General features: G+C 40.2%; 1 protein-coding gene across 1 annotated transcript; it reads right to left on the bottom strand.

Moving 5' to 3' along the window:
• Window positions 1-12,790: 12,790 nt before the first annotated feature.
• LOC133324457 (obg-like ATPase 1) lies at window positions 12,791-17,811 on the bottom strand. The gene is made up of 3 exons (XM_061533291.1): window positions 17,581-17,811; window positions 13,517-13,955; window positions 12,791-13,447 (listed from the first exon to the last, which is right to left on the bottom strand). Exons 1-3 carry the CDS (start codon window positions 17,763-17,765, stop codon window positions 12,878-12,880), a joined length of 1,194 nt encoding a protein of 397 aa, XP_061389275.1. The 5' UTR covers window positions 17,766-17,811; the 3' UTR covers window positions 12,791-12,877.
• Window positions 17,812-19,030: the final 1,219 nt, after the last annotated feature.

The raw sequence follows: 19,030 nt of genomic DNA, 5'->3' as shown, positions 1-19,030 counted from the left end.
AAAAACATTTAGATGTCCTCTGCCTATAAAAAATTGTGACTATATAGAAGAAGACCTTCATAGAAGTTACATGGTCATTTGTCTACAGTAGACATCTAGAATTTCTTCTACCTATAGATCACCTGATCTTCTACTGCACTTTCTTATCCAACTCTTTAATTTGGACCTCCACAGTTTCCACTCTCCTTCCAATAACTTCTGTAATGTACTCGAGTTTCTCGTTCGTTATTCTCGAATTTTCTTCGAACATTCGTCTCGTGTTTCTGGAATTCTCTTCGAACATTTTAGCCAGCATTTCTCTGAAATCGTCACCCCTGGCAGCTACTGACGAGACTTCCCCACCGTTGGATTCGCCCATTTCCGATAAATCCACTTCATCCTTACTGTCAAACTCATATGTATCGATGTTCATACCACGGCGCTCGAACGCATCCCACAGACGTTTTTGTAGCTCAGCCTTGTTGCCAGTAGAGGACAATTCCAATTTATTCAGCTCCTTCTTCAAGTCTTCCACTCGTAGATCCTTAAACTTCATCGTAGTATTATCGTAATCTCACTTCCGACACCAATTGTTACGTTCTTGGGTTTTACTAAATCCCGTGTAGACGTTGTTTTATTTCCCGATACAATTCGTACCAAATAAAACGCAGGTTCTTTCGGATTACGATTATTACAATGATTTTATTCACACAACTTTACTTTGCACTTTACTTTACACGACGGTTTCAATTCGCGATCTGATTCACAACTGACTCACTGTCTTTCCATTCCCTCTATTTATATGAGCCTTGCCTGTCGCTACAGAAGTTTCTAGACGATCTGGTAACGCCTAGATTACGAACAATCTACCAATACAACAAACACATATACAAACTTACATTGAGTAAACAATAACAACAACACATACAAACTTACATCGTCCCGAATAGGCACAGTTCCCGTTCCGTAGGGGGCCAGCCGCTCCAAATGTACAACTTTCATCTTCGACCTGACCTGTTGCATGCGGTTGCTAACCATTTTTATTCGATGGCGAACTGCATCGTGGACTTTACTAAAAGAGTTTTGACTGTCTTCATCTTGGTTCGCATCGTCGTTTGGGGTAGCACCGAATATCAAATCGCCAGGTAGCTTTAATTCGTTTCCGAACAGAACTTTGGCTGGGGTCCGTGATGTGGAATCATGAATGGCCGATCTATAAGCCAGTAAAAACTTTGGAATATGCTCATCCCAGTCTCGTTGGCCGCTGTCCACCACTTTCCGTAGATGTTCTTCAAGGGTGCGATTGAATCTTTCCACCATGCCATCTGATTGTGGATGTAAGGGCGTCGTTCTGGTTTTCTTGATTCCGTAGGAGTCACACATTTCCTTGAAGATCGCGGATTCAAAATTCCTACCTTGATCGGAATGAACCTCAGATGGAACACCATAGCGACAAATCCAATTTTTGCTGAACACATCCACAATTGTCCTGGCTTCTTGATTTGGGATAGCATAAACCTCTGGCCATTTGCTGAAGTAATCCATGACCACTAAGACATACCGGTTCCCAGAGTCGCTTGTTGGGAACGGTCCAGCTACATCCATTGCGATTCTTTCAAAAGGGGCTCCTGAATTATACTGCTGCATGTAGCCTCGACTCTTCCGCGTTGGGCCTTTAGCTCTTATGCACCTTTCACAATAGGATTTTAAAAGTGGCCGAAATTACTTTGCCCAGAATGGGATCTCTTCGTTGTTCCGTCGACCAATCTTCACCCGACTCAAACTGCAATAGTCGGACATCAACGATATTCTCTTTATTCTCAGCCTTTGAGCAGTGCTTGCATTCTACTTTGCATGGCCGACGAGACAGGGCATCAGCATTACCGTGTTTTCCGCCTTTTCTGTGCTCGATTCTGAAGTCATAACTCTGGAGCCTCTCGATCCAACGGGCTAGTTGACCTTCCGGATTCTTAAACTGCAGCAACCATTGGAGAGCAGCGTGGTCGGTCCTCAGCAGGAAATGCTGGCCATATAGGTATTTGTGGAAGTGTTTAACGCTCTCAAGGACAGCAAGCAGCTCTCTCCTCGTCACACAGTAATTCCTCTCAGGTTTCGACAATGTCCGGCTGTAGTACCCGATGACTTTTTCCTGTCCGTCGATGCTTCCGTCTTTCTTCTTGACCAATACCACTGGGGAGCACCATGGACTTGACGATGGTTCTATTACGCCACTCTTTTCCATTTCACTTATCAGCTTCTGGACCTCGTCTCTTTTCGCCAGGGGAACACTTCTTGGAGGCTGTTTAATGGGTCTCGCGTCTGCTGTATGGATTTCATGCTTCACCACTGATGTTCTTCCCTGGTGCTCTTTTGTCAACGCAAAGGTAGAGGCATATTTCCATAATAGCTGCTTAGCCTTGTTCCTCTCGGAAGGTGATAATTGGTGTGTCCACTCTTCTATGTAGCCGTCGAGGTGCTTCTTCTCCATGGCTGCTGGCTTTTCGGTGCTAGTTTCCAAGTTAATTACAGCTTCAGCTAGTGTGCATTGTCCAACATCGGAAAATTGGCAAATTTGCTCTTGCTTGTTTGACAGGTTCAAAACTCTAACAGGAATCAATCCGTCCTCGTTGCTTTTCACCAGGGCATTCGCTATTAGGATGTTACTGTATCTGTTTTCTGCTGGTTCCACCACCCACAACTTCTCGGCTCCACAATCTCCATTCATTGGTACCCATATTATTGCTTCGGCACAGGGCGGTATTATCTCTGGATGGTCCGTAGTCAGACGTCTAATGGGTGTACTTTCATCGTAGCCCACGTTTAACGGAATTTCGACGTTAGACCAGGTCATCACACGCTCTTTCATATCCAGATTGATACCAAAGGCAATCATAAAATCTGCGCCTATTATCACTTCGTCTATGATATCAGCAACTATAAACTCGTAATTCTCCGATTTATTGGCAATAGTCACTCTCAGGGTAATCTTGCCGTGTACTACCGCGGGCTCCCCCGTTGCTGTGCGCAGTCTGACTCCATTAATTTGCGTTACTTTTCCCTTTACCAGATCTGATCTTATGATGGACTTTGATGCGCCAGTATCTAACGTCAGAACTCGCTTATCACCATTAATGTACCCAGTTGTTGTTAGGTTGTGACTTTTCTGTTGTACTATTGCTATGGAGATTGTGGGGCCATCGTCGATGGGATCCAGTTCATGCCCCGCTGGACTGGCTCGATTTAGTTTAACGGTGACTCATTGGTGGACTGTTGAGCCATTCGTCTACCATCTTTCGTTGGAGGTGGTGACGATGACCTGGATCGTTTGCGCTTAGCTCTGCATTCGCGCGCAATATGACCTGCTTTATCGCAGTTGTAGCATCTAACCCTGGGCTTAGTCATCCCTACTAACTTTGTTTCTTCCATTACCTGCCTCATGGCGTCCTTGATCGAGTTAACGAGAGATTTAGGTTCGCAACCTTCGGTCTCCAGTTGGCGAATCTTGTGGGTTTCGATCTGGGGCTTAACAATTATTCTTGCCGTCTCTTGGGCAAGGGCAAACGACACGGTTTCGGCAAATGACGCTTTTGGTGACGCATATGTTGCACATTTAATCTCAGGGTCACGTATGCCATTCACAAAGGTTTCGATTTTAATACGGTCCACCAATGGGTGATTTTCTCCTGGATACGCCATTAGCACCAAACGTTCCACCTCAGCTGCAAAGTCTTGCAACGTCTCGTTTGCCCTCTGCACTCTTCCCCTTAGTTCCATAAGGTAGATGTTTTGTTTATGTTCGCCACCGTACTTACGTTCCAGTGCAGCAATAACATCTTCATAGTTGTTCCTAGAAGCGACAGGAATACTCTGTATAACATCAGCAGCACTGCCCTTCAATGCCAGAAGTAGTGCAACCGCTTTGTCGCTGTCGTTCCACGAATTTCTAGAAGCCACTGTCTCGAACTGTAACTTGAAAACATTGAATGACGTAGAGCCGTCGAATACAGGAGGTTTGATTTTTAGTGCGTTATCAGGAACTCGCACCGGACCACCTTTAATTTCCAGTTCCGAACTTCCCACGTTATATTCACACTAACAATACGCACTCCAGCAACAACACCACTTGTGGACTTGAGTGGTTAGGGTTGACTGGGTAGACGATGAGACTGTATGAAACTATAAAAAGTATACAGTGGAGTTGTGATGACATTCTTATTACCATAAAAGGTCATTTGTCTGTAGAAAATCTATTGGAGATCTGCTACATATAGAAGACCTGTGAGAATTCTTATGATTTTAGGAAACCTGTAGCATGTATTCTACCAAAGGAAAATCTATTGGAGAACTATAGATAATCTCGTGTTTGTAGAAAATCTGTAAAAGGGCGTTAGTCTGAAAAATATCTGTATGAGAACCTCAGTGTATAGAAGACACGTAGAAGGTCTATGTGACTATGGAAGAGCTGTATGACTAATTCTATCATTTAAAGACCTGTTTTCTTCTATTTAATAAAGGTCTTCTTTTTGTAGATGAAGACATCTTGAAGATCTTTTGTCAATAGAAGACTTGTAGGAGGTCTTCCGATAATGGAAAAAGTATCGTAAAATGCCTTCTGTGCCCTGTAAAAACATTTAGTGTCCTCTGCCTATAAAAAATTGTGACTATATAGAAGAAGACCTTCATAGAAGTTACATGGTCATTTGTCTACAGTAGACAACTTCGATCACCTGCTTCTACTGCACTTTCTTATCCAACTCTTTAATTTGGACCTCCACAGTTTCCACTCTCCTTCCAATAACTTCTGTAATGTACTCGAGTTTCTCGTTCGTTATTCTCGAATTTTCTTCGAACATTCGTCTCGTGTTTCTGGAATTCTCTTCGAACATTTTAGCCAGCATTTCTCTGAAATCGTCACCCCTGGCAGCTACTGACGAGACTTCCCCACCGTTGGATTCGCCCATTTCCGATAAATCCACTTCATCCTTACTGTCAAACTCATATGTATCGATGTTCATACCACGGCGCTCGAACTCATCCAACAGACGTTTTTGTAGCTCAGCCTTGTTGCCAGTAGAGGACAATTCCAATTTATTCAGCTCCTTCTTCAAGTCTTCCACTCGTAGATCCTTAAACTTCATCGTAGTATTATCGTAATCTCACTTCCGACACCAATTGTTACGTTCTTGGGTTTTACTAAATCCCGTGTAGACGTTGTTTTATTTCCCGATACAATTCGTACCAAATAAAACGCAGGTTCTTTCGGATTACGATTATTACAATGATTTTATTCACACAACTTTACTTTGCACTTTACTTTACACGACGGTTTCAATTCGCGATCTGATTCACAACTGACTCACTGTCTTTCCATTTCCTCTATTTATATGAGCCCTGCCTGTCGCTACAGAAGTTTCTAGACGATCTGGTAACGTCTAGATTACGAACAATCTACCAATGCAACAAACACACATACAAACTTACATTGAGTAAACAATAACAACAACACATACAAACTTACATTGAGTAAACAATAACAACAACACATACAAACTTACATTGAGCAAACAATAACAACAACACATACAAACTTACATTGAGTAAACAATAACAACACATATACAGGCGAGGGGGTAACAAAGAAAGGGGAATTAAGCGATCATCAATGATGACGTTTAACAAGAATTGTACGACAATAACAAAATAGAAAATGAAAGAGGAAATGGAAGGATGTAGAAAAATCTATACAGTAGTTGTTGTTGTGAAGTTATTCAAATAAACTGCGTAGTAGAAATTTACGTTACAATTCAAATACTTAAATTAACGGAATTAATCTAAATTAACTTAAATCTAAAGTTATATTCGTAACATTGCCCCCCGCTTAAGCCTGTTCGTCCCGAATAGGCACAGTTCCCGTTCCGTAGGGGGCCAGCCGCTCCAAATGTACAACTTTCATCTTCGACCTGACCTGTTGCATGCGGTTGCTAACCATTTTTATTCGATGGCGAACTGCATCGTGGACTTTACTAAAAGAGTTTTGACTGTCTTCATCTTGGTTCGCATCGTCGTTTGGGGTAGCACCGAATATCAAATCGCCAGGTAGCTTTAATTCGTTTCCGAACAGAACTTTGGCTGGGGTCCGTGATGTGGAATCATGAATGGCCGATCTATAAGCCAGTAAAAACTTTGGAATATGCTCATCCCAGTCTCGTTGGCCGCTGTCCACCACTTTCCGTAGATGTTCTTCAAGGGTGCGATTGAATCTTTCCACCATGCCATCTGATTGTGGATGTAAGGGCGTCGTTCTGGTTTTCTTGATTCCGTAGGAGTCACACATTTCCTTGAAGATCGCGGATTCAAAATTCCTACCTTGATCGGAATGAACCTCAGATGGAACACCATAGCGACAAATCCAATTTTTGCTGAACACATCCACAATTGTCCTGGCTTCTTGATTTGGGATAGCATAAACCTCTGGCCATTTGCTGAAGTAATCCATGACCACTAAGACATACCGGTTCCCAGAGTCGCTTGTTGGGAACGGTCCAGCTACATCCATTGCGATTCTTTCAAAAGGGGCTCCTGAATTATACTGCTGCATGTAGCCTCGACTCTTCCGCGTTGGGCCTTTAGCTCTTATGCACCTTTCACAATTGGCGATCCAGTCGGCAATGGATTTTTGACAGCCGACCCAATAGAATCTCTGCTTTACCTTTTCAGCGGTTTTTGCTATGCCAAGATGTCCTCCACTTGGCCCATCGTGAAACTCCGACAAGACATTTCTTATTTTGGAGTCTGGGACGACGATCAAGTTCCGGTGAGCTTTACCGTCCTCACTTTCCCATTTGCGATATAGGCAACCATCTTTTATAAGTAGACTGTCCCACTGGGCCCAATAGGATTTTAAAAGAGGGCTTTCGGAGGTAATTTCTTTGCGACTAGGTCGCTTGCCCGTTTCCAGGGCCGAAATTACTTTGCCCAGAATGGGATCTCTTCGTTGTTCCGTCGACCAATCTTCACCCGACTCAAACTGCAATAGTCGGACATCAACGATATTCTCTTTATTCTCAGCCTTTGAGCAGTGCTTGCATTCTACTTTGCATGGCCGACGAGACAGGGCATCAGCATTACCGTGTTTTCCGCCTTTTCTGTGCTCGATTCTGAAGTCATAACTCTGGAGCCTCTCGATCCAACGGGCTAGTTGACCTTCCGGATTCTTAAACTGCAGCAACCATTGGAGAGCAGCGTGGTCGGTCCTCAGCAGGAAATGCTGGCCATATAGGTATTTGTGGAAGTGTTTAACGCTCTCAAGGACAGCAAGCAGCTCTCTCCTCGTCACACAGTAATTCCTCTCAGGTTTCGACAATGTCCGGCTGTAGTACCCGATGACTTTTTCCTGTCCGTCGATTTCCTGGGAAAGGACGCCACCGATGCCGCACGCACTTGCGTCTGTGTCCAGAGCAAACCTGCCGCCAGGTATAGGGTATGCCAAAATGGGGGCTCTGCATAGCATGTCTTTGAGTTTACTGAATGCCTCTTCTTGGTCGTTGCCCCACTGAAACCTCTGGCCTTTTTGCGTCAAACGGTGTAGACAGGCGGCGATGTTGGCAAAATTTGGGACAAATCGACGGTAGTAGGTGCAGAGACCCAGAAAGCTTCGCAGCTCATGGAGATTTCGGGGCTGCGGCCAATCTCTGACGGCTTGAATTTTTTCATTATCCGTCGATATGCCCTCCGGCGTCACGTGGTGCCCCAGGAACTTCACCTCTCGTTGGAAGAGACAGCACTTCTTTGGGTTTAACTTGAGGCCTGAAGACGAAAGCTGCTGTAGAACATCCTTTAAGTTCTTGATGTGTTCGTCGAAGTTGTGTCCCATGACTATGATGTCATCCAGGTATATAAGGCACGACTTCCACTGCAGCCCTTTTAACACACGCTCCATCAGCCTTTCAAATGTAGCCGGGGCGTTGCAGAGTCCAAATGGCATGACATTGAACTGCCAGAGACCCCCATTTACGCCAAACGCTGTTTTCTCCTTATCCTTCTCGGCGATCTCTACTTGCCAGTACCCACTCTGCAGGTCGAGGGTGGAGAACCATGACGTCCCGGCTAATGTGTCCAATGTGTCGTCGATTCTTGGGAGCGGATAGCTGTCTTTCTTGGTGACATCATTCAACTTTCGGTAGTCCACACAAAATCGGGTGCTTCCGTCTTTCTTCTTGACCAATACCACTGGGGAGCACCATGGACTTGACGATGGTTCTATTACGCCACTCTTTTCCATTTCACTTATCAGCTTCTGGACCTCGTCTCTTTTCGCCAGGGGAACACTTCTTGGAGGCTGTTTAATGGGTCTCGCGTCTGCTGTATGGATTTCATGCTTCACCACTGATGTTCTTCCCTGGTGCTCTTTTGTCAACGCAAAGGTAGAGGCATATTTCCATAATAGCTGCTTAGCCTTGTTCCTCTCGGAAGGTGATAATTGGTGTGTCCACTCTTCTATGTAGCCGTCGAGGTGCTTCTTCTCCATGGCTGCTGGCTTTTCGGTGCTAGTTTCCAAGTTAATTACAGCTTCAGCTAGTGTGCATTGTCCAACATCGGAAAATTGGCAAATTTGCTCTTGCTTGTTTGACAGGTTCAAAACTCTAACAGGAATCAATCCGTCCTCGTTGCTTTTCACCAGGGCATTCGCTATTAGGATGTTACTGTATCTGTTTTCTGCTGGTTCCACCACCCACAACTTCTCGGCTCCACAATCTCCATTCATTGGTACCCATATTATTGCTTCGGCACAGGGCGGTATTATCTCTGGATGGTCCGTAGTCAGACGTCTAATGGGTGTACTTTCATCGTAGCCCACGTTTAACGGAATTTCGACGTTAGACCAGGTCATCACACGCTCTTTCATATCCAGATTGATACCAAAGGCAATCATAAAATCTGCGCCTATTATCACTTCGTCTATGATATCAGCAACTATAAACTCGTAATTCTCCGATTTATTGGCAATAGTTACTCTCAGGGTAATCTTGCCGTGTACTGCCGCGGGCTCCCCCGTTGCTGTGCGCAGTCTGACTCCATTAATTTGCGTTACTTTTCCCTTTACCAGATCTGATCTTATGATGGACTTTGATGCGCCAGTATCTAACGTCAGAACTCGCTTATCACCATTAATGTACCCAGTTGTTGTTAGGTTGTGACTTTTCTGTTGTACTATTGCTATGGAGATTGTGGGGCCATCGACGATGGGAGCCAGTTCATGCCCCGCTGGACTGGCTCGATTTAGTTTAACGGTGACTCATTGGTGGACTGTTGAGCCATTCGTCTACCATCTTTCGTTGGAGGTGGTGACGATGACCTGGATCGTTTGCGCTTAGCTCTGCATTCGCGCGCAATATGACCTGCTTTATCGCAGTTGTAGCATCTAACCCTGGGCTTAGTCATCCCTACTAACTTTGTTTCTTCTATTACCTGCTTCATGGCGTCCTTGATCGAGTTAACGAGAGATTTGGGTTCGCAACCTTCGGTCTCCAGTTGGCGAATCTTGTGGGTCTGGGGCTTAACAATTATTCTTGCCGTCTCTTGGGCAAGAGCAAACGACACGGTTTCGGCAAATGACGCTTTTGGTGACGCATATGTTGCACATTTAATCTCAGGGTCACGTATGCCATTCACAAAGGTTTCGATTTTAATACGGTCCACTAATGGGTGATTCTCTCCTGGATACGCCATTAGCACCAAACGTTCCACCTCAGCTGCAAAGTCTTGCAACGTCTCGTTTGCCCTCTGCACTCTTCCCCTTAGTTCCATAAGGTAGATGTTTTGTTTATGTTCGCCACCGTACTTACGTTCCAGTGCAGCAATAACATCTTCATAGTTGTTCCTAGAAGCGACAGGAATACTCTGTATAACATCAGCAGCACTGCCCTTCAATGCCAGAAGTAGTGCAACCGCTTTGTCGCTGTCGTTCCACGAATTTCTAGAAGCCACTGTCTCGAACTGTAACTTGAAAACATTGAATGACGTAGAGCCGTCGAATACAGGAGGTTTGATTTTTAGTGCGTTATCAGGAACTCGCACCGGACCACCTTTAATTTCCAGTTCCGAAATTTTCTTCTCCAGATTCGTAAACCGTCGTGGGCCAGAAATTTCTCGTCAACCGACTGCACTTTCTTATCCAACTCTTTAATTTGGACCTCCACAGTTTCCACTCTCCTTCCAATAACTTCTGTAATGTACTCGAGTTTCTCGTTCGTTATTCTCGAATTTTCCTCGAACATTCGTCTCGTGTTTCTGGAATTCTCTTCGAACATTTTAGCCAGCATTTCTCTGAAATCGTCACCCCTGGCAGCTACTGACGAGACTTCCCCACCGTTGGATTCGCCCATTTTCGATAAATCCACTTCATCCTTACTGTCAAACTCATATGTATCGATGTTCATACCACGGCGCTCGAACTCATCCAACAGACGTTTTTGTAGCTCAGCCTTGTTGCCAGTAGAGGACAATTCCAATTTATTCAGCTCCTTCTTCAAGTCTTCCACTCGTAGATCCTTAAACTTCATCGTAGTATTATCGTAATCCCACTTCTGACACCAATTGTTACGTTCTTGGATTTTAGTTAATCCCGTGTAGTCGTTGTTTTATTTCCCGATACAATTCGTACCAAATAAAACGCGGGTTCTTTCTGATTACGATTATTACAATGATTTTATTCACACAACTTTACTTTGCACTTTACTTTACTCGACGGTTTCAATTCGCGATCTGATTCACAACTGACTCACTGCCTTTCCATTTCCCCTATTTATATGAGCCTTGCTTATCGCTACAGAAGTTTCTAGACGATCTGGTAACACCTAGATCACGAACAATCTACCAATGCAACAAACACACATACAAACTTACATTGAGTAAACAATAACAACAACACATATACAGGCGAGGGAATAACAAAGAAAGAGGAATAACAACAACACATATACAGGCGAGGGAATAACAAAGAAAGAGGAATGACGTTTAACAAGAATTGTACGACAATAACAAAAATAGAAAATGAAAGAGGAAATGGAAGGATGTAGAAAAATCTATACAGTAGTTGTTGTTGTGAAGTGATTCAAATAAACTGCGTAGTAGAAATTTACGTTACAATTAAAATTCTTAAATTAACGGAATTCATCTAAATTAACTTAAATCTAAAGTTATATTCGTAACAATATTATCGTCCGATTTTATGTAAATGGTGTACCAAAGTCCTTATATATCTTTCGATTTGAACGAAAATTGGTACAGCGTACGGAATTAAGTCTAAAGTGATGTGTGTTAAGTTTCGTGAAAATCGGTTCAGATTAAGATATAGCTCCCATATATATTTTCGTTCGATTTTATGTAAATAGTGTACCAAAGTCCCTATATATCATTCGATTTGCACGAAATTTGGCATATCGTACTGAATTGACCCTAGAATGATGTCTGCTCAGCTTCGTAAAAATCGGTTCAGATTTAGATATAATTCCCATATATATATACATATATATATATACTCGTCAGGTTTTAACTGACCTGCATCTAGAATGACGTGTGGAAATCGGTTCAGATTTAGATATAGCTCCCATTTATATTTTCCTTCGATTTGTGCACTAAAGACCCAAAGTTTGTACGAGGGACACACAATTTTGTTGAAATCGGTTCAGATTTAGATATAGCTCCCATTTCTATTTTTGTTTGAATTTAAGTAAATGTTGCACCGATAAACTCGAAACTCAAATTGAGACTAGAATGACGTTATAGCTTTTTTAATTGGTGCAGATGCAGAAACAGCTTACAAACGGGCATCTGATTGAGATTAAATTTGTTCCGCGTTTGGGGTTGTCTCCATATAGCCGTATTCCACCATAGTATGGGGGATATTCTGTACTCGATGTTTTCTTTTCATACCCTAAAAAGTATGGAATTATTAGACGATTTAGCCATCTGCCATTCTACCTTCGGAGAATTTTGAGATAAAAAAACTAAAACGTCAGGTTCGAGAATGAACTATATGGGAACCCATTTAGGCCTAGTCCCTATTTAATAACTACCGATTTAGGGTGAAGGAATCTTCCTTCTGATACAAAACGAACATTTTAGGTTCGAAATTGAGCTATATTGGCCCTCAATTAGGCATAGCCCATCATATAATGATAACTCCAAATGTTCGGTAATTCCTACATGATGTAATCAATATGGATCACTCTTTAAGTATTTCCCTGCAAATTGCAGTATTTTGATGATTTTATACACATTATGCCATATGTTATCAATATCGGAAAACGATTTGGAGTTTTGAGATTTTAGGAAAATCCTCATTAAAAATTGCTGAAATGAGTATTATATAAATATGCCACCAATTTTTGTTTACATCGGAAGTTTTAATCACACTTCCCAAGATCGTTCGCTATAGTATAGTTCCAAGTGGGATTTAATTTCAAGTATCTTTCAGTATACCTATGGTGGAGGGTATCCGAAGTTCGGCCCGGCCGAACCTAACGCATTATTCACTTGTAATACTAATTATGTTTATATTAGTTTTATGTACTCCACTCCACCCAACCTATTAAAAAAAATTGTTTCCTTTCAAATATTTTTTTCTTTATTGAATTGTTTTTTATACGTCATTCCTTCACACGTAATTCGGTCAACAGCTAACTCAATGCAATATAAAATGATAAAACCAAAGCGGCTGTAAATACAACACTCCGAATCATTCTTAAAAACTATGTTAAATGAGAAATGCATGTATGTATATATGTGTGAATTATATTGGACATAATCATCATCATCATTATTGCGTTAAGAAGCTTTGCGAGTAAAAAATCAAATTAATATAAAACATTGTAAATAAAATCATCACTAAACAGCATCATTTCTTCTTGGCATCCTTGAGACCAGCACCAGCATTAAATTTGAAGAATATAATATCACCATCTTCCACTGTGTAGTTACGGCCCTGTTGACGATATTTACCAGCAGCCTTACAGGCGGCTTCGGAACCCTCCTCCTTGAAATCCTTAAAGTGCATAACTTCAGCCATAATGAAACCCTTTTCGAAATCGGTGTGAATACGACCGGCAGCTTGGGGGGCTTTTGTACCCTTTTGAATTGTCCATGCCTTGACTTCATCAGCACCGGCTGTGAAGAAGTATTCCAATTGCAAAGCCTTGTAACCGGTTACAATGATTTTATCCAATTGACTCTTGCATTTGGTCTCATTTTCATATTCGATGCGTTCGAGGTCGTCCTTTTCGGCCAACGCTTGTTCGAAGGCACCCGAGAAGGGGATCATAACAGCACCGGGATCATTTTTGTCAACCCATTCCTTGATTTTGGGCAACCATTTGTTCTTCTTGCGAATGAAGTCCTTGTCGGACAAGTTGATCAAGTAGATGCATGGCTTCGAGGTCAAAAACAAATATTTGTTTAGGATTTCAATCTGGAAATAAAAAATAAAATATTATTTATTAATATTTTTAAAAATTAATTAGTGCGTTTAAGAACTCACATCATGAGCATTCCAATCGGAAAACCTCAAATGTTTCTTCTCATCGACCAAAATACCCTTGATCTTCAGCAGAGAGTCATATTCGGGCTTTAATTTCTTATCACCACCACGTGCGACAACCTTTTCCAATTTTTCTAAATATTGCATTAACTTTTCTTCGTCCTTCAAACGCAATTCTTCGGAAATAATTGCCAAATCACGCACGGGATCTACCTCACCCTCAACGTGTGTTACATCGGGATCTTCGAAGGCACGACACAAATGGAAAATGGCATCGCAAGCATTGATGTGTGAGAGGAAAGCATTACCCAAACCTTGACCCTCGGCAGCACCCTTTACCAAACCGGCAATATCGACAACATTCAGATATGCAGGAACTTTGCTAGCTGGCTTGTGATATTCACAGAGGTAATCGAATCGTTCATCGGGCACTGGGACTCTACGTAAAGGGAAAAGAAGAAAAATAACATAATGGTTAATGCAAAGTATATTGTGTAAAGCTAAAACAAAATTTAGGAAAAACAAATTATACAACAATGTCTAGCGTTTTCTCCTACCGATATTTCATAAATTTTTGGGCAATATTTGGAAAATGAATTATTTGTGTGGACTTCAATGGTATTTTTTACAATTAAAAGTATATTTGATTTCTGTTTATCACCTGTAGTCTAGAAACTAAGTATTTAACTGGAAGGAAAACAACCCATTTTCATTCAAATAAGAAACTTCCTTTGCTTTGTTAACTTTTTGTTAGCCATAGCCTAACGAAATGGTCTCAAATACGAAATCATTGCAATTTTCTATAATTTTGTGCAATCATAATGCAAAAAAAAACAGCAAAAATTCGTTGAGTAGAAAATGCCTTTAGTCATGGCAGCCATACCCATCATCAACACGGTCGGCCAACTAACTGACCGACCGTCCGACCAACCAAGCAACATAAAACTGTTGCTTACAATGGCCACACCAAAACAAGAATATACACAACCAACAGCATCAAACTGCTGGCCATTTTACGCAGTCATCGATAAATATGCAAAGGAAAACAAAAACGTTGCCAAGAAAATGAAGTCAATCAATTTAAATGCTGGTTCAATAATAATTTGCATACATTTTAAAATGAATTTCGCGTTAGGTAGAGTTTTTGTTTTGGTTTCAATACTCAAGCTTTATGCTTTTTTGCATTCCCAAATCAAAAAAGGCCTTTCTGTATATACATATAAAAATAATTTTAAATATATATTTTGAATAGCGTTCAGACAAACGAACGGCAAACCTATTGAACGGACGTTGAAAGAGCCACGCCTTTGTTACAGTGGCCAACGGCAGCTTATTAAATTAAACGTTTAGATGGTTATTTTCAAGAGTTTATCGGCATATTTTGCTGCTGATTCAGTCTGCCAGCCAGACATTCAACCAACCATCGATTCAACGGCACAGTACAGGGCAATCTGCAATTTTTTATACTTTCAGTAAAATTACTATTATTTTGATACCATGCCTGATTTCCTTTTTGTGTTATTCTTGTTTTTTTTATATCTTTTAGGACGACGAAGAGACCCATAAAAATAGATATGGAAATTATTTGTAACAATTTATTGTTGTGCCGCCTTCGCCATGCATGCCAAAAAAAAGTTGTAAATTGTGGATTGTTTTAAAAAGAAAGGATAACATGAAAATAAATAAAATATATATTTAAGAATGCTAAAGTAGTGACATCCATCTACTTTTAACTGTGAACTCATGTAGTTTTCACCAACTTGAACATGTTTAGTGGACCTTATTTTACTTTTTGTAATTTTTATACCCCAACCAACTACAGTAAATTACGGTTATAGTGAACTATTAGAGACCGAGCAAATTAGTTCTTTATAGAAGAAGTTCTCTTTTTCTTTGATGAACATCATTTTTTGTAAAGTTTGCCAGCGTTAGGGAATAAATTAACTTTTGTAACTGAAAACTGGTAGTTGGGACCTTTATAAAAAAATTCGCTGTATCCGTAGTTTGCTATAAGAGTCAAGTTTTGTATGAAAGATCTACTTTAAGACTTCTTAAAAAAGAAAGTTCGTGATAAGCGAACTCGACTGTATATCCAACAGGACCATGTACAGTAGCGAGCAGATTATGTTCAGATGTGGTAATTTTAAAATTAAAAACCGAATTTGGACCGAACTATTGTTATTTTGACGACATTTAATTGAATTAATAAACAGCAAAAAATACTTTGTATGTCCTCACTTTGCCAAGATGAAAATGTGCCTTATTGAAATATTGATTTTCGAACCATTAAATTTCGTTTTAAAATATGATGCAAACGGATAAAAACTAAAGAAAATGGGACTTTTGGGCCAACTTCGTCTAGTACTTTCCCCACGAAAGTTAAAAAAGCTATTACATTTTGACTTAAGCTCGGTTTAAGGGCCGGATCGTTATGAAAATTTTACCATATGCAGTCCATGGGGACCTGATGACGTCGGTATTTTTTTTTTAATTTTTCCTTGCGGAAATTCGTTCTTGTACTTCCTCACGGTTTCTAAAAATCCGCTAAGGCAATATGGGTATCAATTTAAATCATTTGGGTATACATTTAAACCATTCCAGAAATCCCTTAAAAGTTTAACGTCATTGATTGGAGACTAAATGTATACAGAGGAGATTCTGTTACGTAGCCGGAGTTGTCATCTGTCCATAGCACAAAGTTTTAAATCCCCGGCCGAAAGTTGACTACCTCCACCGCTTTTAATTGATACCCATATTGTTTAGGACATTTTAAAGTGAATCCGCAAAATTTTGTAGACCCATATGTCAGGATGTGTGGACTTCTTCGATTAGAATCAGAACTTCAAATAAAAAATGATACAGATATTCCCCTAGTAACCTTTAAAAATCATGAGAAAGCCTTGTATCTCCATTCGGAACTTAGAGTCCCAAATCTCCGGAAATAGGAATTTCCGCAAGAAATAATGTATATGGGAGAAAGGACCGCGCCCTACACTTGACTTGTTGCTTATTATAATTTTTGGTACCTCGCAGAAAAACAATAAATTTTGAAAAATAACTTTATATCTGTCGGTCATGGATGTTTCCGAAATCTACGGCTTAGACAATACTAAATGTTCCTGGTGTCATTTGACATGTCCATAATGAAGCTTGACATGATTAACAAAATGAGCCAAATACATTGATTTTTTTTAGGAAGCAAATGTCACTGAACAGCTCTTTGCTTAGAAAATGCGGCTTAAACACTCTCAATACTGAAATTTACAGACACTTCGGTGGGGAAAATGCGGCTAAAATTCAAAATATGGAACTAACTTTATACTGGAGTTATGTCAAAATATGGACCCATATCGAAAATTATCTACCCATATACCTACAATGCCAAATTAAAAAACCTTGCGGTTGGAAAATGTAAGTAAAACCTTCTGAAAATGACGCGGGACCTTTATATGGGGTTATATCAAAACATGGATCTATATTGGAAATTTTCTGCAAAGATGTTTTTCAGCCTCCAAGAATCTGGAATGTCAAATCATGCCAAATTTAGCACTTTCAGTGGAAAATTTAGATGAAACCTTCTAACAATCGGAATACAGGACTATGTCAGTACGAGGACCAATATATTCGTACATCCTACGGTGTAAACCTTTCTCCTGAAATGTGACAGCATTTTGAATTACAGACCATATCGGCTATGTTTAATTTTTTTATGTTTTTAGCGTATCTTTAGAATGATGACACTTTGTTAAATTATAACTCCAAAATCTTAAACATTTTCACAAATTTAGGAAGTCATTTCTTCACAATCCCCTTCGGATAATTCCTTAAAGTGTTATTACACACCAGAAACTCACATCCTGATTCCAAATCCTACGGATCAATATCCTCGCTATAGAATACAAACACTAAGTAATTCTCAAAGTATAAACCCAAATCAATTCCATATGGATGTTGTTGACGTCATTCTATTTTTTTCCATTCCTCAAGCAGTGACTAATTTCGAACCATCACATCAATCACTAACTAAAATAATTATCAAACTTATCATTATTAAAATTGGATACTTATTCTCATTGGGATCGATGGTACAGAAAGGGAAATTTTCTGCTGGAGCAGCACTCTTGGTCAGAACATTAAAGAATGTTGATTTACCGACATTGGGAACACCAACAATACCAATACGAAGATTCGTACCAATACGGCCAATCAATGGTTTACGTTCGGGTTCTTCTTGCTTCTTGGGAGGCATGATGTTGTCTTCGTCGTTGTTGTATTTCGTTGTGACCTCTAAGCACCTGCAAAAAACCATGACAAGAATATGTTAATAAAAATCATCTCAGTAGCAACAGTCAAAAACTAAGAAGAGGGACAATAACAAAAACTGCCCTCTCATATATGTATCTTCATCTCAAAAGATATTTATAACAACCAACAGATGTTGGTTTTTGTTGGTAGCATCTATGCAGGCAGACAATTTTCATTCTTCATTGCTGGTGGTGGCCATACAATTGCAGACACACACACATAACCTCACTTTTTTCCATTTATTTCCACAATCTTACCAATGCTTGGGTGATAGAATGTTTCTTTAACAATAGCTGTAATGGTTTAACAATCGAAATATTAATAATTTATTAACAATTTGTTATTTTTCAATTTGAATTTATTTACTTTTTACACTAAATGAATACCCGGCAGCAATTCGTTTGCTGGCACTGATTCGCGTGTTAACGAAAGAAAGAGAAGACGAAACGTCAAAATTCCGTTTGGTCGTCTATCAAAATAAAACAAACGTGAACAGCTGTTGCTACACTCGACACAGGGTGTGTCGTGATAAGATATTTTTAATAAAAAGTTCGATGGTTACATGCAGTTAGACGTAACGTAACGTGTGACGTTTCTTTCCGATTTGTATGGTGTTCAGGTTTAGTTCCTTATATCGCCGCAAGGTGAATGATGGTAGCACTTAAATGTGTTTAACTTAAAATGTGTTTAATAATTAAAATAAAATTAGGTAATTTTTATTTTTAAAATCTACTAGTTGAATACTACGTATTAGTTTCTATATTTTTTGTAAAAGTGTATTTTTTTAACCTACTCAACTATGATACGAGGGCACTAAAAGTTTGTGTGGTCCCGAGAGTTAGTAATGCCACGAAATATTGGTCCTAGACCGAACCTATTTGTCGACTTTCTGAATAGATCTTGACATGTGTGTCTGTACGTACGTCTGTCCATTACTATTTGTAATCAAAGTACAGGCTGCATTTATAAACCAGTCGTCACGAATTTTTGCATGTAAATTCGAATCTGGCCAACGCATTTGTCATTGATCAAATTAATCAAAAACTTTATTTTTGTCTCTATTTCTAGCTGTTCCATAAGCCAGAATCACCACCAGAAAATTACGAAATTTTACGCAGCGAAGGTGTATAATAAGTATGTCTGGTTTGTTGGTGAGATTTAGCGGGTAAAATGGATAAAGACTTTTGTATGAAAAATAATCCTCAAAAA

This window comes from Musca vetustissima, unplaced genomic scaffold, assembly GCF_032173495.1.
Source record: "Musca vetustissima isolate MV318-11 ecotype Yass unplaced genomic scaffold, APGP_CSIRO_Mvet_v1 utg11037, whole genome shotgun sequence".
NCBI lineage: Eukaryota > Metazoa > Arthropoda > Insecta > Diptera > Muscidae > Musca > Musca vetustissima.
This window is presented reverse-complemented; position numbering and strand designations above follow the sequence as displayed.

Bases quoted from the DNA above. Each gene is read 5' to 3' on its own strand.
- LOC133324457 (XM_061533291.1), bottom strand. From the start codon at position 17,765: ATGCCTCCCAAGAAGCAAGAAGAACCCGAACGTAAACCATTGATTGGC. The intron at 13,956-17,580 runs GTATCCAATTTT...CCCTTTACGTAG, and splicing joins ATCGATCCCAATGAGAATAA to AGTCCCAGTGCCCGATGAAC. The intron at 13,448-13,516 runs GTGAGTTCTTAA...TTTTATTTCCAG, and splicing joins CCGATTGGAATGCTCATGAT to ATTGAAATCCTAAACAAATA.